Source organism: Bos indicus x Bos taurus, chromosome 20, assembly GCF_003369695.1.
Source record: "Bos indicus x Bos taurus breed Angus x Brahman F1 hybrid chromosome 20, Bos_hybrid_MaternalHap_v2.0, whole genome shotgun sequence".
NCBI lineage: Eukaryota > Metazoa > Chordata > Mammalia > Artiodactyla > Bovidae > Bos > Bos indicus x Bos taurus.
Window position 1 is genome coordinate 25,971,174 of NC_040095.1, and position 22,099 is coordinate 25,993,272.

The 22,099-nt window shown below is 37.0% G+C and overlaps 1 protein-coding gene across 1 annotated transcript in view; it reads right to left on the reverse strand.

The window, feature by feature from the left end:
- ITGA1 (integrin subunit alpha 1) overlaps window positions 1–22,099 on the reverse strand; it is a 182,000-nt gene that overhangs the window by 37,161 nt on the left and 122,740 nt on the right. Inside the window, exons 12-17 of the mRNA XM_027519949.1 lie at window positions 18,517–18,659; window positions 13,238–13,381; window positions 11,859–12,116; window positions 9,234–9,364; window positions 2,559–2,725; window positions 1,069–1,205 (exon numbers count right to left, since the gene is read on the reverse strand). Of these exons, the coding sequence (XP_027375750.1) occupies window positions 1,069–1,205; window positions 2,559–2,725; window positions 9,234–9,364; window positions 11,859–12,116; window positions 13,238–13,381; window positions 18,517–18,659 (980 nt within the window). The remainder of the gene's footprint in view (window positions 1–1,068; window positions 1,206–2,558; window positions 2,726–9,233; window positions 9,365–11,858; window positions 12,117–13,237; window positions 13,382–18,516; window positions 18,660–22,099) is intronic.

The following is a 22,099-nucleotide window of genomic DNA, read 5'->3' on the forward strand; positions in this document are numbered from 1 at the left end:
CAAATCTGGTTTCACACCTTTTCAAATTTTATCTAAGTCCTAACTCTTAAAGTTTCAATTCTGATGAAGCAAAGAGGAAATTAACTCCATTTTTATTTTTCTCACTGTAGACTGAATTCAATGTTGACCAAAAAAGCTTATCTTGATATATGTCGTGAGGAATACTGACTTGAAAATCACTGAGGAAGAATTAGCATGGCACACCAGCTTGCATATCTTCTGTCACTTTCCTGCCCCTGGCTACAATATTTTCAAAATATGAAATATTCATCAGGAATAATGAAATAGGTCAGAAGTGGGGGCAAATAGGCTATTTCATGTAAAATTCCAAGATCATGTTCAAGTCTCTAAGTTTCAATCTCCATTACTAAAATCAGTGTTTTCTCAGTACATCTGTTCTGCTTTTCTTTTTCTTTAGTGTCACATACATTTTAAGAGACTCTTGCTCCACGTACACAGCGATCCAATAAAATGCATTTCAAATGGTTCAAACTGGCTTAGCAGCCATCTCTAGAGGTTAAAATTTGCTTTCCAAGGCTCCCTCACCCACTAAAATAGAAACAGGTAGCATAAAGCTTACAGATGATGGAAAATGCCAGATATTTTCCCTTCAGCCTAAAGTCAAAGAGTGAAACACGTAGTTCCATGGACAAAAACAGACCCCAGAAAGCATAAGGCCCAACAGTTCCCCCTCAGGGCATGTAACCACTGAGCCGCAATTGACAGACAAGGCCTGCAGAAGTTCAGTGATGCTTTCAAGTTGAAAGAATGAATGAATGAAATTAATAAATGAATGAAATACAAGATCTCTATCAGCTGGTGCACCGTGCCTTTTACTGTTCCATAATATATGGATGTCTGATAACATACAGAAGGAATATGAAAGATAGCTTTATGATACATATTTGGAAATTAGAAAATCAGATCTGTGATTTTCTAAGAAAAGTGAACAAAGTTTAGTTCATGATTTGTACTTTGAAGTAAACGTAAGATTGACTGACTTGAAATAAGGCATCTCTATTTTATTTTGATCTGGAATAAGTCAGCTATTATATATGATTTACTTGCCAACATGTAGAAGGAATGCTTAGTGCATTCTGACTCTCGAACTGTGATGTTTCTTTGAATCTTCCTCTCTTGAGTTCCAGAGAAAAAACTCCGTGATATCTGCCTTAGAGAATCTAATGTGACACGGTACTGCATATCTATAAAAATAAAAAAAGAATAATTGGCAGACATGCTTATTTGGGGTTATTATCATATGATCCAGCTCATTAATATTATAGAAAAATCTCTAGAGCAACCAGTTAACACGTTATTCAGCATCTTCACACTACTGTAGTACAATGGTATGTGAAGTCATGAAGATAATCTTGAGGAACTCTAAAGAACTCTCCAAGTTTGCAAGGCTTTTAATGTTTAATTATACTTATTTTAAAATGTAGATGTATGTTTACACACACCTACCTACATACTACCTAATTTCTTGACCATGTGGGTATGTTTACTGGGTTTTCACTTAGTTTTTTTTTTTTAATTTAGAAATGTTAGACCCTGTTTAGAATATTGACTGTGTTGTATTTCAACAGAGGCAAAAATATACATTAATGATATTTTAAACTTACATTATAAAAGATGTCATTTTTGACTATTTAAAGGATATAATAAAATAAGCTAAATAAATGAAAGTTAAAAAAAAATAAGCATACCACGATAAGGAAAACAAGTTAGGCCTTATACTTTATATGAAGGCAGCAATCTTATTTCCTTGCTTAATTACTATATAAAAATAAGACAAATAATGTATATGATAATGTAAGTCATTATTTTACATTCCTATAGCTCATTTATCTTCCAGTCAGAGGTCTATTGCAGATCATAAATAGGCACATGTAGTACAAGCTAAGAAAAATAGATTTTAAGGATTAATCATTTTTCTCATTCTACTTATATTTGGTTTGCAGTCTAAACTACTATTGGGCAGCCAATGATCTTCACAGTTTTGGCTCCAGCTTATTTCAGTATCATTAAAAACTGCTTTAGGAATTGTAGAATATAGGCAAAAAGGGGATACCCAGGCTGATGTAATGGCCTGAGAACACACACACGGGATCTGTGTGACCCTAAAAAACAAGGGTCACCTTCTGATTGGAGCAGAGATCTCAGGAAGGTGGGGGCATTCAGGTCCTTTGTAATATCAGTCTTACTGGAGAGAGCCCAGTCTTCAACTCTGCCTTAGGATTGGTGTCTCTTTCTCTCTCTTTCTCTGGCACTTGATTGTTCAGAGTAAATAGGAGAGCCAGAGGAGAAATATGGAATCCAACTATGGAAGGCAACCAAATATAACTATGTAGTTTCTGCTCCAGAATTTACAGGTTCCATAACCCATTCCTTCTACGTTAGAATTTTTTTCAAGGTTCAGTATGTTCACAGAGGCAATGTGATGTAAGATTCCTATCATCGAGGGAAATACACTATCTTACGGGATTCATCCTGTGGGAGCAAATAGAATACACTGTCCTCCTGCTCCAAAGTACTTCTGTATGTGTGACACTTACCAGCTTCATAAACCACGTTTTCTTTGGACTTCAGTTTCACATTGAAACACACCGTGCCATTTATACACACCGTTTCCTTTCCCTCCACACGGCAGTTCTTCTTTTGAATATTCACTTTATTGGGTTCAAAATTCATGGTCACTTTAACGACAGCCACATCTCGAGACCTGCAAACGCATAAGCCACGGGGGATCACTATTTATTTTTACATTTAATGCATGCCATCCTTTCGGGAGTGCCGAGTGAGCGATCCGAGATGATTCTTCTTTGTGTGCAGCGTGGATTCTCAGGATGCCTTTCACTCGTGATGCTTTGATACAGAGGAGATTGTACCTGACGTTCTGAAGACACCCTGGTTATTCTGGAACCATGTTAGGCATTGGGTTCTGAAGGGTGGCAGAATATGTCACCCTAAAATATGACTATAGCAGTTCAGGACACACCTCCGCAAAGCATGCCACTTTGGTATACTGATCATTTGAACTGCGGGCACTTAAAATACAACAAATGCTGAAAGGCTTTCTCAGAACTCCAATTAACTGCCTAAAGATGCATCCTCTAAAGAGAACTCAGTTGTCATAAATCCTTTCCCAGGAGTGTCATCAACCAGAGAAGATCAACTTGTCACAGGAGAGGAGGCTGGAGTGGACACCACACCCGGAAAAACTTTGTTACAAACTGTTTTACCTCCCATCTATTAAGGGCCTATTCATCTTTCCTAAAAATCATCCATTTTCCCTAGGAGGCCTACATCTCCCTTTCCTTTCCCTATTAAGATAATTTTTAAGTGTGAATTCTAAGCTACCTCAGAGAGTTATTCATTATCTCCCATGTATACATGAGGTATATGTGTTCTAATAAACTTCTGGGTATTTTCTGGGTTTTGTTTGTTTTAGTTCGTTCTGTTAATCTGTCTTTCATTACAGAAGTCTCAGCTAGGAAATCAGAAAGGTACAAGGAAAATTAATCTTCCTTCCCTACAATTGATAGGCCAAGGAACTGTAATTGCCTATGATAGAAAAGAGATGAAATCAAGTAGCCAGGTGCAACCTCAGAACCAAAACCATATTTTCAGCACCCTTGAGTTTGTTCCCAACCTGGGAAGAGTCCAGAGGACCCCTGGACAACTTTGGTGAACTCTAATACTTGTCTGTTCTTCTTGTAGGGTCGGCCCTGCTCCTGTTTCCAGGAAAGAGAAGCAGAATAGCGCGAGAAGCGCTGTGCTATTTATTCTTATACACATGCTGTTTATTATTCACTTACATTTTAAATTAACTTTCATAACAAGACATATTATTTTCTCTGTTTTACATATAACCAAGACTTTGAGAGATTATTTTGTCAGAAGCTGTCCAGGGATTTAAACTAGGATTTAAACCCAGTCTTTCTAATTCCAATGTCCGGTGATTTCCACTAATCCAAAGTGAGAGCACAGTAATCCAAAATTAGGCAAAGAGAGTATATGGAGCCTGAAGTCAATGACCTCAGGCTTAGAGGCTTAGAATGAAGCCAGTATAATTGTTAAATACCTTTATCTGGCTTTTGCTTTGCAATCAGACTGGCTCTTAGAATCCGCCTGCCAATGCAGGAGATGTGGGTTCAATCCCTGGTCGGTAAGGTGCCCTGGAGAAGGGAATGGCAACCCACTCCAGTATTCTTGCCAGGAGAATCCCCTTGGACAGAACAACCTGGTGAGCTACAGTCCATGGGTTGCAAAAAAGTCAGACATGACTTAGCGACTGAACAGCAACAACGATCTTGTGAATACATAGGACTCTGTTTATGTTTTTGCATTTAAAAAATTATATATTTTTTCTCTTAAAACAATTTACCTATAGAAAATATGAAAATATAATAAAAGAAACAAAAAAATACAAAACAGTTGTAATTCTATCACCCAGCACTAATCACTATTCATATAAATACATATATATATGGAGAGAGAGAAATAGAGAGAGAAGAGAGAGAGACATACACACACACACATACACACACATATATGCATATATAAACACTGGCCCAAATACATATATAAGCATACCTACTTAAAAAAATTACAAACAACTTTCCAATATTTTTGTTTTTATTAGAATATTATGACAGTCCCAGGTACAGAGGAGCCTGGTGGGCTGCCGTCCATGGGATCACACAGAGTCAGACATGACTGATGTGACTTAGCAGCAGCAGCAGCATACTGTTCCAACAAATACATGAACATCTATTTATTACATCTATTTATTCAAACTTCTCTTATTGGATATGTATCTTAACTCCTTAAAAAAAATCTAAAACCTACAGCATTATGATTATTCTAAAGATCATAATCTCAAACCATAGATTTTATCTTTAAAAAAATTTCAATTCAGTTCAGTTGCTCAGCCATGTCTGATTCTCTGCAACCCCATGGACTGCAGCATGCTAGGCCTCCCTATCCATTACCAACTCCTGGAGCTTGCTCAAACTCATGTCCATCGAGTTGGTGATGCCATCCAACCACCTACCTCATCCTCTGTCGTCCCCTTCTCCTCCCGCCTTCAATCTTTCCCAGCATCAGGGTCTTTTCCAATGAGTCACTTCTTCCCATCAGGTGGCCAAAGTATCGGAGTTTCAGCTTCGGCATCAGTCCTTCCAATGAATATTCAGGACTGATTTCCTTTAGGATAGACTGCTTTGATCTCCTTGCAATCTAAGGGACTCTCAAGAGTCTTCTCCAACACCACAGTACAAAAGCATCAATTCTTCGGCGCTCAGCTTTCTTTATAGTCCAACTCTCACAACCATACATGACTATTGGAAAAACCATAGCTTTGACTAGATGGACCTTTGTTGGCAAAGTAATGTCTCTACTTTTTTAATATGCTGTCTAGGTTGGTCATAGCTTTTCTTCCAAGGAGCAAGCATCTTTTAATTTCATGGTTGCACTCACCATTTGCAGTGATTTTGGAACCCTCCAAAATAAAGTCTCTCACTGTTTTCATTGTTTCCCCATCTATTTTGCCATGAAGTGATGGGACCAGATGCCATGATCTTAGTTTCTAATGTTGAGTTTTAAGCCAACTTTTTACTCTCTTCTTTCACTTTCATCAAGAGGCTCTTTAGTTCTTCTTCACTTTCTGCCATAAGGGTGGTGTCATCTGCATATCTGAGGTTATTGATATTTCTCCCTGCAATCTTGATTCTAGCTTGTGCTTCTTCCAGCCCAGTGTTTCTCATGATGTACTACTCTGCATATAAGTTAAATAAGCAGGGTGACAGTATACAGCCTTGACGTACTCCTTTTCCTGCTTGGAACCAGTCTGTTTTTCCACGTCCAGTTCTAACTGTTGCTTCTTGACCTGTATACAGATTTCTCAGGAGGCAGGTCAGGTGGTCTCGTATTCCCATCTCTTTCAGAATTTTCCACACAGTTGTGGAAACACAACTGTTTGTTGTGATCCACACAGTCAAAGGCTTTGGCATAGTCAATAAAGCAGTAGATGTTTTTCTGGAACTCTCTTGCTTTTTCATGATCCAAAGGATGTTGGCAATTTGATCTCTGGTTCCTCTGCCTTTTCTAAAACCAGCTTCAACATCTGGAAGTTCATGATTCACATACTTTTGAAGCCTGGCTTAGAGAATTTTGAGCATTACTTTGCTAGCCTGTGAGATAAGTGCAATTGTGCGGTAGTTTGAATATTCTTTGGCATTGCCTTTCTTTGGGATTGGAATGAAAACTGACCTTTTCCAGTCCTGTGGCCACTGCTGAGTTTTCCAAATTTGCTGGCATTTTGAGTGCAGCACTTTCACAGCATCATCTTTTAGGATTTTAAATGGCTCAGCTGGAATTTCATCACCTCCACTAGCTTTGTTTGTAGTGATGCTTCCTAAGGCCCACTTGACTTCGCATTCCAGGATGTCTGACTCTAGGTCAGCGATCACACCATCGTGGTTATCTGGGTCATGAAGATCATTTTTGTACGGTTCTTCTGTGTATTCTTGCCACCTTTTCTTAATATCTTCTGCTTCTGTTAGGTCCATAGCATTTCTATCTTTTATAGTGCCCATCTTTGCATGAAACGTTCCCTTGGTATCTCTAGTTTTCTTGAAGAGATCTCTAGTCTTTCCCATTCTATTATTGTCTTCTATATCTTTGCACTGATCACTGAAGAAGGTTTTCTTATCTCTCCTTGCTATTCTTTGGAACTCTGCATTCAAATGGGTATATCTTTTTTCTCCTTTACCTTAAGCTTCTCTTCTTTTACTCAGCTACTTATAAGGCCTCCTCAGACAACCATTTTGCCTTTTTGCATTTCTTTTTCTTGGGGATGGTCTTGATCACTGCCTCCTGTACAATGTCAGGAACCTCTGTCCATAGTTCTTTAGGCACTCTGCCTATCAGATCTAATCCCTGTCACTTCCACTCTATAATTGTAAGGGATTTGATTTAGGTCATACCTGAATGGTCTCGTGGTTTTCCCTACTTTCTTCAATTTAAGTCTGAATTTTGCAATAATGGGGTAAAATTTTTAAAAAAGAACACTTTAAGGCTTTTTAACACTTTAGTGACAAAGGCCTGCTAATGGGTTTTAACCATTTACCCTTTCACCAGCAATTAATGAGTGAATGAGAGTGTATAGTTTGGATTCTTCAGGCATAAGTTTGCCTTGACCTCTCCCTACCCCACACCTCCTCTCTGCTCCACACAGATCTTTATAGAATCTACAGCTCAGTCTAGCCCACAGGATTGGGCTCTCCTGGACATCCCTGACTGCTGAGTGGGCCTCTGTTTTTTGCCTGCCAGCTGTATCCACTCTGAGTTCCCTCTTCAGCACTGCCAATCTTGGTCTTTGTGTTTTATTGTGCTGGTTTGGTCCATTTTGCTATGTGATGTCAGGAACCCAACTCTGTTATTCTGGCTCATCAATGATAAAGCCTTGACTGGGGGCAGGAGAGGCCAGAAACAAGTTTTCAGGGCTTTGAAAGTAGCCCTTGACACAAATTGGAGAATAAAAGTTGCCCTTAAAACATGTGTATGTTTTTTAATACAAGGAGGAGGACACAATAAATATTTGTGGGTAAAGATTATCCTAATGAATTAACCCAGAATTAGCAGTTCAAACAAAAACTAAATGTATTTGTTGTTCCTGAAACTGGTGACTTCTGGTTTGGAGCCTTGGTTTTCAGTGGTCTTCCCCAAAAGTCACAGATCATGCTGCCTAGCATTCTCCTTTTCTAGGCATTCTCCTTTCCTTCTGCTGCATGGTTAAAAGTTTTAAAAAAGCATAATAGTTCCTCTCTGTGTAGTTTAGTGTACAACTTTTATTTGACCTTTAGTTCTTAAGGATTATCTTAAATTATGACAAAGTCATATTTTTCAAGTCTCTATCTTCACCTCTTTCATAATTTTCTTTACTATCTTTCTATATAAAGTTTGAAAAAAGACCATCTGAATTGCACTAAACTAATGATTAATTTGAAAGAATCAACACATGGACTTTCCATCAAGGCATAGGTGAAAATATTTTTTAATTTATTAAATCCTTTTATATGTTTTAACAAAATTTGTGACATTTTTCAAAATTGTCACACAAATTTCTCATGAGGTTATTGATATTTTATTGATTTTGTTTACATTTTTTTTGAAATAATCACATTTTAAAAAATAGAAAACTTTTGAAATTGTCTTTTAACTAGTTAAAGCTAGTTATTAATGCCATTAATTAATAACTTATTATTTTATTAATAAGCTAATTAATTAATTGGCATTAGTGAACATATCTGACTATTGATGAGGGTGTTACAATTAACTGAAATTAATTTGGGGATGCAGGCATTTTAAAGACTGAGAGAAGACACTATTGTAGATGCTTTTACACTTGACCAACAATATAATCAGTCAGTGATGCGCAAATGTCTAGTTCTATGCACTATATAAATGAATGAAGAGTCAGTTATCCCTAAAAGCTTGTAAGTAAATTTAGGGAAACTTTCTTGTTTATATACAACCTGTATGAGGCCTTCTTTTCCCCTATCCCCTCCTCTAAGCAGAATGACAATCACATAATAGATAACCCACATTAAGAGTTGATTCTACTTGTTCTTTTAATACAGGTGCTTTATTTTTAAGATTGATCAGTTTCTCAGATTCCCAAACTGCATAATTTTTTTCTGAATATGGGAGCAAAAAAAAGAAATGGACATTTTGTATACAAACTCTGATCATTCTCTGAGGTCTGGTTATTTAGTCACTAAGTCGTGTCCCACTCTTGTGACTCTATGGACTGTAGGCTGCCAGGCTCCTCTGTCCATGGGATTTTCCAGGCAAGATTACTGGAGTTGCTATTTCCTTCTCCAGGGCATCTTCCTGACCTATCTGTAAAATATTATCATTAATAACTGGATATTATTAAAATACATGCCTGCCAATGTAGGAGACATAAGAGACTGGGGTTCCATCCCTGGGTTAGGAATATCCCTTGGAAGAGGGCATGGCAATCCTCTCCAGTATTCTTGCCTGGGGAATCCCATGGACAGAGGAACCTGGCGGGCTACAGTCCATAGTGTTGCAGTCTGAAGTTGCAAAGACACGACTGGAGCGACTTAGCACACACGCACTCAAGCGAGGACTCAGTAATGTGTCATGTTAATTTGCGGATGTTGTGGATCAGATTAATTGGATGTTATTAAAATACATACCAGAAGAGGGCAGCACCACCAAGGCCCCCAATAGTGACATCAGTCAGACCATCACCATTTAAATCCATTTCTCCGTGAATAGACTGGCCAAAAAATTTCAGTGTCTCGCCATCTCCCCCTGATGGAATACGCTGTGAAAATACCAACAGAGAGTTTTTAATGTCAGAAGAGTCTCTTGAAAAACCGTTTCAAATAAATCTGAGAACTTGGATTGGTTGACAAAAAATTTAAATGAGAGATCTTTTGGAAACCTGCCCAAGAGGCCCCTCATGTGGGGACAAGAAGAATTACTCAGATGTTCCCAAAGGATATTCTTTTTATAGTGCAGACAAAGTCATCTCAGGGTTATTGACACCAGAGAGAGGGAAAAATATTATATAACGTCATCTTGTCTAATCCTCAAGGAAAACATTATGAGTAATTGGCTCTGCTTTCTAGTTTCTGTTCAATTCCATTACACAGAGATATATAAGGGTACTGGAAACACATCATACAAGCAAGAGGGGGAGTGGAAAATTATCCTAGGGTCAATTTGGGGTTCACTGAACTTTGAGCCTGGGTATAAAGAATACATTCCATCAAATACATTTTTCAATATGTCATCTTTACTGTCTGTCAAAAATGGTACTAAAAGTCAAGAGCATAATAGATTCTATTTCATTCACATGTATCCACAGTGTTGGGAAGCACAAATGAATAGGGAGTTCTCATGCACATTACCATACATAATGTGTTTGGCATCTGTACTTCCTAACTTAGCTCAGGTTCAAGCTGATAGCATTTTAACAGAACCCGATGGCAGGGAGTCCTGACAAACTCTCCCTAAACCTGGAGTCTCCTTATCCTATCTTCCACTTGAATGTCATAAAATTTAAGAAGCCAAATAAGGCAAAGCAAATGAAAACATCTTTCAAGCCTAAAGGTTTGTGGTTCACTGGAAATTGTTTCCTTATATTTTTCAGCAGAGAAATCAGGAGTTATTGACCCCACTGCTTCTGGAGGGCTTGATTCAGTTTGATTCTGGATCATTCCATACACAGGCAGCACCTCTAGTTACCATAGCAATGAATGAGCACATTTCTCACCTATTCTTGGGAAAGCATTCTGCCAATAATTAAACAAACTCAACTCTAATATTCTTTATTGTTTTTGTTGCTTAAAGCTGCATCTTGATTTATCATCATTTTACAAAACAATTGCTGATAAGAATCTAGTCTACTTATTAATGATTTTAAAATCCTTATTTTTATATTGCAAATGCCACTCCATTAAGTTTGAGGTATTGAACCAGAATGAATAATGTGAAGAACACAAGAAACTCCTGCTTCCAGTACCTGATTCCATCACACTCCAATAGTTAATATTGCCTGTTTCCGGTTATGAAGTACCATGAAGATTTTTAAAAGAAGCAAATCACTTATTAAACAGATCGGAGTCTTGTTAGTTAAAATATATTACTGAAATATGCCCTTTATTTTGTTTTTCACTATTAACATCATTATGACAATGAAAAATTAAGGACAACTTCACAAGGCATGAATAGATTTTGAGAATTCTGTTGACTATGGAGCCAAAGAACATTTACAAATAAAAAGAAATAACTGTTGTTCTGTTTTTCTTTTCATACATAAGTTAGAAAAGTAGTGAATTCTATTTTATTCATAAGTAGTTGTTCAATGTCCAATTAACTATGGTTACTTAAAAACAGACAATTGCATTAGAAGAATCCCTTTAAATTCTTTTACTTTTGTCATACATAAAACACTTCTGTAAATGGACATTTGTCTCATGTAGGAAAAAGTTCTAATTTATATATTAGGCTCTAATTTATAGAGTCATTAGCTGACAATAAATTTAAATCAAGAACAATAGAAATCCCCTGCAGGTTAAACTTAATTATTCAGAGTTTTTACAAGAGGGATTACTTGGTAGAAAATTATAAACCTTCAGAAGTCCAAATTTATTTTTATGAAAATACAGCAATTTAATTCATAAATATAAAATTAATGTGATTTTATTATAAAAACATGGGTACTGAATATAAAAACCATTTCTTCTCCTTTATTGGCTAAATCATATAATTACTATTCTCTTACTCAGAAAGTGGTACCCTGTGTTTAGGATCAGACACACTGTAGTTGGTAAACAGCATCGTTAAAAAGTGCTCTTTCGTTCTACGTTTTTGCCATTTCAAAAGATCAAGTCAATTGTAAAGCAATTATCCTTCAATTAAAAAAAAAGATTAAGTCATGAAGACAAGGCATATGACAACAGAAAAGAAAAACTAGACAAAATAAAATATTCAATACAAGTAATTCTACTATGAAGAAAACTTAGAAATCTAGTTTCCCAAGAGTCAGAAGAAAAAATTAAATAGTTCGTGAAGCAAGACAGGTAATGCCTGGTATTGAACCCACTTATCAATTAAGGGCAAGAATCACAGGATTAGAAACACACAAATAATATAATAAACCAATGCTTTCTCAATGACTGATAAAATTTTAAAAACCCCATACATTGCTACTGACTGTATGACTATATACAATTACTCTATTTTGGTAACATCCACGCCTGTTACACTAAGATAATAAATAAATGAAGGAATCTGTAGGCTTCACTTCTTACTTGTGCGTACTCCTCTCTTATAGTCTTGCCACTTCCGTGATAAATGTACACAGCTCCTCCATGATCATCTTCCAGGGGCGCTCCGATCACGATGTCATTAAACCCATCAAGGTTGAGATCTTTCACAGCAGCAATAGCTGTTCCAAAACGAGCCCCACATGGCTCGTTTCTGTTTTCCTTTGTGCATGAGTTGTGCTTCAGAGATGAACAACAAGTCTGCTTAATGGGTTCCAGGCTCATTTGATATTCAAACCTTGTCTGGAAGAAAGATAAACAGAATCCTTATGGATTTCTGTCATAACTACAGCAGAGCAAAGTTTTAAAGTATGTACTAAATCAGTGCTATTAAAGATCATTTGTACCTGAAGGGTAAAGTTTGCAAAATTTCTTAAGACTTGTGTCTATATGAGAGCAAAGTGAGAAATTTCCACAGATTATAGGAGTGTAGACAAGGATGTACTGAGGCTTTTAATGGAGTCTCTTTTTAATGTAATCAAATGAGTATATAATTCAACAGCAACTTTTTAAAGCTGAAGAGCTGAATTTTTAAATTCTCATTTTGTGTCACTATCCTTTCTTTACCTATTATTGTGTTTTCGGAAAAGTCTCTCCATATGCTTCCCTATAAAGGACAGAAATGATGAACAGGAACACAGTTTCTTGGGAAAAAGGGAAAAACAGAACAGGACCAAAAAATGTTGACAGGAGGAATCAAAAAGATGATAGGGAGAAAGACATATAATTTATGATTTAAAATAATTAAATGGAAAAGACTAAAAATTTAACAAGCTAAATAGATACATCCCAACTCTGCTGTAAACAGCAAAAATTCTTCTAATGAAGAAGTCAAGAATTATTTCACTTAGCAAATGATGTCTGAGGCTATGATCAGAAAAACAAACATCTCACTGCAGCTGAGTGAAGTATTCCAAAGCCCACAGCAGTTTGCTCAGTGTTTGGTGTGACCGCCATAACATTCACTACTTCTCTGCGGTCTTTCCTCACTCCTCCCTTTACACACACATGTGTGTGCCCATGCACACTCACACAGAGCTTGAACTGTTAATGTGACCCACTCCTAGACCAGAGCTCACAAATGGTTGCCCTGTGAATTTAACAATTTAGTGAAATGTATTTATCTTTATTCTATATACTCTTAATAAAGTTCACATTTATAAGCAGAAAATATCTAACTGTTTGAGTTATTTTGCTACAATTCTAAATGTTAATTTAGAGGCTGAGGGGTTAGTAAGGTAGATTGGCCCCGAAAGCTTCTTTGTTCCTTTTGCAGAGTGAGTGAAAAATTAGAACATTATTAACTGAAATTTTAAGAAACAAAGAAAGAGACTTTCCTGAATTTCTACCAAAGTAACCGTTACCTGATTCAGAGCGTAGACATACACTTTTCCTTGTTCTTCCTTCTCTCTTCCCATGAACATGGGAGCCCCGACTAGAAGAATGTCAGTATTAGAATCTTTATCAATGTCAGTTGTCGTTAAAACACTTCCAAAGTAGGAACCGATCTAGGACACAAGACAAAACAGAACAAAACAGTCTGATAAACATCAGAACCTCTCAAGGAAACTAAAAACCTGCATTTCTCTTATACCAATCGAGAAGAGTATCTGGGATTCAGATGCCAAAGAAAATGAAATACAGAAATTGATGCTACCTGAGAGCTATTGGTTCTACATGAAGTTAATGAATATGAGTCAGTTCCATCCAGGAGGATGAGCAGCTGTCATATTAGAGTCTGTAGCTTGAGAATAAGAGTAAGGATTTTCTTTGGATTTTTACCCTAACTTCTCTTCTGCGTGAATTAGAAAAGACCAGTAAGAATACAACAATTTTTTAAATGAAATGAACAATACAGGGCATTTCCCAGTGGCTTCAGTATATGCTTGAATACAGTAAAGTGAAAATATAAACTGAAATACACCATAAGGAATTGAATTGCCTTGGAACATCGGGGCAGCATATTTTACCTAAGAGTCTTAGAAGACTGTCTGCTTGACAGAATGGCTAAGTCTTGTCCCAGCAGCCACGGGAGGTAGAGGAATATAAAAGGATTGCTGGGGGACCACGGTCTAGCAGGATTATATGTTCTCTTTAATGACAGGAATGAGTTTTAGGGAAATCCAGGGTACTTGTGCTTCACTAAGTGCAATAACTTTTCCAAATATTGACTTGTGTTTGAAATTTGATGCTTTTATAATTTTCTCTTTGAAACTTCCTGTCTTGGCCTCTATGATGTTACTTTTGCTCTCCTGGTTCTACCACTATATTATAGATCAGGCTTTCATATTTACGACTCCTTTCTCTCCTTGCATCCCCTAGATTGTGACCTCCCCTAAGTTCAGACCTGCAACTATTCTATTCCCTTAGATAATTAATCCTTCCCTAACAATCCCCACTATCTTAACTGGCAAATTTCACTCCATCCTCTGCAAGACCCCCCCAGTTCTACAATTTTACACATTGCTAGACATTTAGACAATTGCTAGACACTGGTTTTTTGAATGTCCTTTTCTCACAGGTTTATGAAGGGTTTAAAAAGTCTTCGCTTTTTAGATTGAATTAATTACAAATACAACTAAAATTTTTTAAGATCTGACAATATTGGCCCTTCATTCTTACATGGCAATAGCCATACAGAGTTGAGCTGGGGCTAAGCCACAAGCTGCCCAGGCCTTGGCTCCCGCTTCCTGTTGTCTTCTGCCCAGCAGCTTTTTAATTGGCTCTACCTCCCTGCCCCTTGCAACCATTTGAATTTGCGCTCACTGTTATAGAAAACATGTCTAAAACCAAATACCACTAAAAAAAAAAAATTTTTTTAAGGCTTGAGTTGCTGACATTTTAGTCATGGTGCCTTCTTTCTCCCAGACTTGAAACTCAAATTTTCATGATTTATATCATTTGTGATACTCTCCTCAAATGCTCATAAGTTTTTTTTTTTTTTTTACATATTTTACATTTCCTGGTTTTTAGACAACTAATAGAGTGATAACAGATCTAAGGGGCTTCCCTGGTGGCTTAGTGGTAAAGAATCTGCCTGCAATGCAGGAGATGCAGGAGATGTGGGTTTGATCACTGGGTCAGGAATATTCCCTGGAGAAGGAAATAATGCACTCCAGTATTTTTGCCTGGGAAATCCCATGGACAGAGGAGAGTGACTGCCTATAGTCCACGGGATCACAAAGAGTTGCACACGACTGAGCAACTGAGCATGCAAGTATACAACAGACCTAAGATGTCATCCAAATGATTTATTTTACCATCTTGTCAATTCTTCCTTATTTATGTCTGCCACATCCCTTCCTTTTCCACTTTTATTGTTGATCTATCATTTCAGGTTCTTTTCACCTCATCCTTGACCTCCAACAAGAGCCTTGTTTTTATTGTTGATGCATTTTCTGATTATGGGCAAAGGGCTAACAACACCCTCTCACCTGCTAAATGAGAATCTGACCTTTGGCTTACTCTAACTGTGTAATACGATGAGAGAAGGATTTCAACTACAACACTTAGCAACATTGAGTGTGGTTACAAAACCTCTGATTGGGATGTTGCATTTAGGCTGGGGGGAATGATAAATACTTGATGGAAATAATATATTTTGGGTTTCCTAGAAAGCAGTGACTCTTGAAACTTCATGCCTTTAACAAGACCCAGGGAAGCTATGTCTATGGTGCTACTAGAAAAGATCTTGCCTCCTGTAGGGCTTTAAAGCCAGGGCAGCAACTGTGCCTGCTTAAAGCATCTGTCTCTTGGCAGCTCAGCTGGGTGCCTGTCAGGGTTCCTGCAGGAGAGGGAGGCTGGCACTGCCCTGCCCTTCTGAGTATTTCATGTGTGTGTGGGGGGCGGGGGCGGGGGCAGGTAAACTAGAGAGTTGGAATATTTAGTGAAGCCCAAGAATGCCTCCATCCCATGAGGAATGTAGAATAAAACTAATACAATCTCATTCTAGAATATTTGGAAAATGCAGAAAATTATGAAAAAAGGAATAAAAATTACTTAAATTATCACAATTTAATAACCAACAATAGCATAGATGTTTATTTCAATTAAAAAATATTTATATATAGTTATGTTTGCATATTGCATATATAGTTTTTCTTAAATTACTTTTAATATTCAATATTATCAAAAGAGAATTCTCTGATTTTACATGTTACAAATTATTTCCCATCACCTCCAGGAGAAAATCTGAATTCTGAACTCTACCTACCACTCAAAACCTCACACAATTGGGACCTACTTTTTTTAACTGGCTCTTTCTGCCTATCTACATTGTCTTTCCTCTAGACTAGCCCACATTTTATCTCCTAGGAAGACTTTCTATACCAATCTTAGCTTATGGCTCTTTCCATCTTCCGAATTTACTATCTGTGGCACTGGCACTTCCATACTTCTTACTGTCTGAGATTCCTTTTGCATTTATTTATATGTCTGTATCTACATCAGTATCTATTTTTCTTACCTCTATCTCCATCCAGCTGAAATATCCTGATGCCAAAGATGCAGATAAGTTTATATACCTCCAAGAAACCTAACACGAGACCTTATATACCATGGATGTTGAATATGGGTGCGCTGTTTTTAAAAAAATTTAGGACAATCAGACCAGATCAGATCAGATCAGTCGCTCAGTAATGTCAGACTCTTTGGGACCCCATGAATCGCAGCACGCCAGGCCTCCCTATCCATCACCAACTCCCGGAGTTCACTCAGACTCAGGTCCATCGAGTCAGTGATGCCATCCAGCCATCTCATCCTCTGTCGTCCCCTTCTCCTCTTGCCCCCAATCCCTCACACCATCAGAGTCTTTTCCAATGAGTCAACTCTTCACATGCGGTGCCCAAAGTACTGGAGTTTCAGCTTTAGCATCATTCCTTCCCAAGAAATCCCAGGGCTGATCTCCTTTAGAATGGACTGGTTGGATCTCCTTGCAGTCCAAGGGACTCTCAAGAGTCTTCTCCAACACCACAGTACAAAAGCATCAATTCTTTGGTGCTCAGCCTTCTTCACAGTCCAACTCTCACATCCATACATGACCACAGGAAAAACCATAGCCTTGACTAGATGAACCTTTGTTGGCAAAGTAATGTCTCTGCTTATGAATGTGCTATCTAGGTTGGTCATAACTTTCCTTCCAAGGAGTAAGCATCTTTTAATTTCATGGCTGCAGTCACCATCTGCAGTGATTTTGGAGCCCAGAAAAATAAAGTCTGACACTGTTTCCACTGTTTCCCCATCTATTTCCCATGAAGTGATGGGACTGGATGCCATGATCTTCATTTTCTGAATGTTGAGCTTTAAGCCAACTTTTTCACTCTCCACTTTCATCAAGAGGCTTTTTAGTTCCTCTTCACTTTCTGCCATAAGGGTGGTGTCATCTGCATATCTCAGGTTATTGATATTTCTCCCGGCAATCTTGATTCCAGCTTGTGTTTCTTCCAGTCCAGTGTTTCTCATGATGTACTCTGCATATAAGTTAAATAAACACAGTGACAATATACAGCCTTGACGTACTCCTTTTCCTATTTGGAACCAGTCTGTTGTTCCATGGCCAGTTCTAACTGTTGCTTCCTGACCTGCATACAAATTTCTCAGGAGGCAGATCAGGTGGTCTGGTATTCCCATCTCTTGAAGAATTTTCCACAGTTTTATTGTGATCCACACAGTCAAAGGCTTTGGCATAGTCAATAAAGCAGAAATAGATGTTTTTCTGGAACTCTCTTGCTTTTTCCATGATCCAGAGGATGTTGGCAATTTGATCTCTGGTTCCTCTGCCTTTTCTAAAACCAGCTTCAACATCTGGAAGTTCACGGTTCACATACTTTTGAAGCCTGGCTTAGAGAATTTTGAGCATTACTTTACTAGCGTGTGAGATGAATGCAATTGTGCGGTAGTTTGAGCATTCTTTGGCATTGCCTTTCTTTGGGATTGGAATGAAAACTGACCTTTTCCAGTCCTGTGGCCACTGCTGAGTTTTCCAAATTTGCTGGCATATTGAGTGCAGCACTTTCACAGCATCATCTTTCAGGATTTGGAATAGCTCAACTGGAATTCTGTCACTTCCACTAGCTTTGTTCGTAGTGATGCTTTCTAAGGCCCACTTGACTTCACATTCCAGGATGTCTGTCTCTAGGTCAGTGATCACACCATCGTGATTATCTGGGTCATGAAGATCTTTTTTGTACAGTTCTTCTGTGTATTCTTGCCATCTCTTCTTAATATCTTCTGCTTCTGTTAGGTCCATACCATTTCTGTCCTTTTTCGACAGAAATGTTCCTTTGGTATCTCTAATTTTCTTGAAGAGATCTCTAGTCTTTCCCATTCTGTTGTTTTCCTCTATTTCTTTGCATTGATTGCTGAAGAAGGCTTTCTTATCTCTTCTTGCTATTCTTTGGAACTCTGCATTCAGATGTTTATATCTTTCCTTTGCTCCTTTGCTTTTCGCTTCTCTTCTTTTCACAGCTATTTGTAAGGCCTTCCCAGACAGCCATTTTGCTTTTTTGCATTTCTTTTCCATGGGGATGGTCTTGATCCCTATCTCCTGTACAATGTCATGAAACTCATTCCATACAATATATAATTCAATTTACACAGGAAGAATATGAATGGATTAATTTAAAACAACAAGTTTGAAGCTTACCTGTTCTCCATTGAGTGTCTGGAGAATCCTGATGTCTCTGCCCTCCATTCTGTAGATGACAACCTGGCCTGTGTGATTGTACCTCGGCTGTCCAGCAATGTAGAGCACATCTCCAGGAGTAGTGGCAGAGCTTACTGTGTAACCTAACAAAAGAGAGATGCCAGATATACTTGCTGGCCCCTTAAGAGTCTGCGTGGAATAAATCAAGATCTATTTTAAATGGCTGGGAGAATCATTTTTATATGTTTATATGGACATCTCTTTTTTTGAAAATAAATGTTTTCTTTAATGCAGGTAAATTTGTGCTGGTTAGAGCTGTTAGTTTGTTCCCTGATTATCTACCACAGTTGCTTCATTCTGAAATGTATTTTCCTCCAAACCTTAGATTTTCACTGTTAAAAGGCAAAAATGATATAACAATGACAGAAAAACACACATACATACATACACGTACACAACTCTAGTAATCTCAACCTACTCTTCGGTAATAAACCAGCTGTATTTCATTTGGATGCATGTGCTTATGCTATAGAAATTGATAATTTTATACAGTTGGAATCATAGTTAATGTAAACCTTTTCTGTATCATTGTCTAGGTTTTTAACTGTAATTTCAAGTGGCTGAAGCTTATTTATCTGAATTAAAGTAGAAATGCCTTGTGTTTAAACCTCAGGACCATTTCCTGATGAAATGGTGGAATTTACATGGTTTTTACTTTTTTGGCATAACACTTAAGTCTGCAAAGACATCTTTGAGCACTTACTTTTTTTCTTTCTTTTGGACTTTTTTGATGACAAATTTCAAGGAATAGATTACCAGATCAAATTTTTAATGGTTCTTATAACATCTGACAAATTGTTTTCAGAATATTTGTACTAATTCATTCCATGAACAGCCATTGGAGAGGGTAGTTTCACCAAAATTTCACAAACATTAGGTATATAATTATTTAAAATTGTGGGTGCTCTAATAAATGTTAAACAATATACCTTGCCATGATTTTAATTTTCATTTGTTTGATTAAAAGTGAGCTTGAATAACTATCTCTCATGTTTAATCATTCCTCTTTTTAATTGAGCTTTCATGCCCTTTAAAATTTTAAAGTCTTTAAGACTGATTATTATTAATTTTGAATGAAGAATTAGATTTATTGTTTGTATGTCTAGAGAACAGAGCTAAACAAATAGATAAAAATTACCATGTGCAGATTTCAACTCTACCAAAGGAAGAAATGTTCTAATAACCAGTGCTGGCCACCACTGGAGTAGAAGGCAGAGTATTTTTCCAAATGCCACAGAATAGCATTCCTTACTGAGAAAAAGATTATATTGATAATTTACTTACCAAGTATTTTACCATAAGATAATACTTTTACTTTCTTCCAAAACTTTAAGAGAGAAACAGGTTTTGTACTCAAATATATTTATTTTTACAAATGCTAGGGGAACACAATTCCTCAGCCACATTTTCTTTTGTAAATACTTTTCTTACAATTTCATTGCTTCATCTTAGAGCTTTTTTTTAAAAAAATTACTATACATAATAGACTGTATTCTTTTCCAGACATGTAATGTATTATATTTTTGTTACTAACCACAATATTGCTTAGAAAATAAAAACTTTAGGGTAATGTTTATATAAAAATAAAATGGAAAAGAAAAATGTACAAAACAAAGGTTATTTTATTTCATGTAGGTCTCTTAGAAATATTAAGAAGGGAGTGGGGCGAGAGTGTTAGTACACATGGTTTTTGTTTTTTTTTTTTTTGCAATTTCAGAGCTATGAATGCAAACTGGTAAAACAATCTTTAAAAAATAAGTTGAAAATTATGTTTGAGGCTGGAGTTTTTTATTATCTAGTTGACTTTGATGATGCACACTTGATAACTAAACTACTAGCTGAAACCTTCACAGGGCCAGTAACAACCCAGGCAGGTATTCCTGGCTGAAGCTTGGGCGTCTAAAAACAATAACAAGAAAGCAAGAAGGAGGACTCAGTGAAGTCTAATTTTAATGCAAGGAAAATCATTATAAAGATTTAAAAGTTTATACCACTTTCTGAAAAAGAAAGGCACAGAACTGAAGAGAAAGGAAAATTGATGACATAGCTCTGTGTGTGGATTTATGAAGAGTACATCCTGTCAGCTCTCATGATTCACTTCTTGGGAAAAGTGCTAGAATCAGGTGAGGTAACGGGAAACACAGGATCTGTCTTGATTTCATGTGTTTGCCTCACCTCTTTACCTTTCCTCTTGAATCAGTCTGGTGTGATTAGAAATCAGCAAACTGTGGGTCGGGGAAGCAGGGAACAGGATCTTGCCTGTATTTTCACCAGCAGGGCCACTTGCTCAGTGCATATTGGCAAAAGCCAGTTGCTGGGTTACAGAAAGATGGGTGCGTAACTGTCCTGAGGGAGGGTCCATGGCTGGTTCCCGCTGCTTTCTGATCATTATTGGTTACTATAAGATTTTTTAATAGACTGTCTACCTCTTACTTACCTTCCTTCAGAATTTTCATAGTCTAACAACTTTCAATCCACACAGATTGGAAGAACACATTCAAACTCTTCTTAATGTGTAAGCCACACAAGGGAACATTTTGAAACCTTAATTTTAGATTTGGAATAATATTTGGGGGAAAAGCCATTTTTCTCCCTTGATCTCTTTCTGAGTGCTTTTCCATTTTGAAAGAAATCTTACATATATTAGACTTTATATCAGCAAAATATCTAAAGCACTAACCCGTGACTAAGCTAATAAAAAGATTTAAAAAAATCTTCAAAACAAACAAAAAATCATTTTATTACACTGTCAACAATATACCCCCAAATTTCCTTTTTGGGCAGAGAGGAGTCATATATTATAAATATGTGGTCAGGAGTGAAGGTTCTCAATTTTTTTTGCTTGCAGCAGTATCTTTCAGTCTTGAATTCTCTAAGTCTGCTTTAAGCAAACCATTAACCCAAGGTTTTTGAGAATAATAGATTTAGAGTTCTTTAAGGTTTTTTATTTTTAAAAAATTTAATCATATAATCACTCAGAATACTAAAAATAATATAGTTTTATTTATCAAATAAAGTTATTATTTAATATATTATTAAATGTGGTGTTAATGTGTGAACTTCCTTAGAGTAGTGACAATGTCATTCACATCTTTGAGGATGTCAATATCTTTGTGCACAATATCTTTAATGTTGTAACTGTTCACTACTAATTAGTAGTAGTATTAGTATCAGCTACTCTTAGTAGCTATATAATATACTTGTATTAGTTTTCTATTGCTGCTGTAACAAATTACCACAAACTTGATGGCTTAACACATCACAATTTTATTATCTTATAGGTCAGAAATCAGCCCTAGGTCTCCCTGCGCTAAAATCATGGTGTTAGTAGGGCAGGGTTCCTTCAGATGCTACAGAGAAGAATCCATTTTCTTGCCCACTGTGGCTCCTAGAGACCACTCACATTCCTTGGCTTTTGGCACCCATTTTCCATTTTTAAAGCCAATAACATTAATCTCTCTGACCATTTTTCTATGGTTCTGTCTCTTCCTGTCCACATCCAGGAAAGCTTCTCTGATTTTAA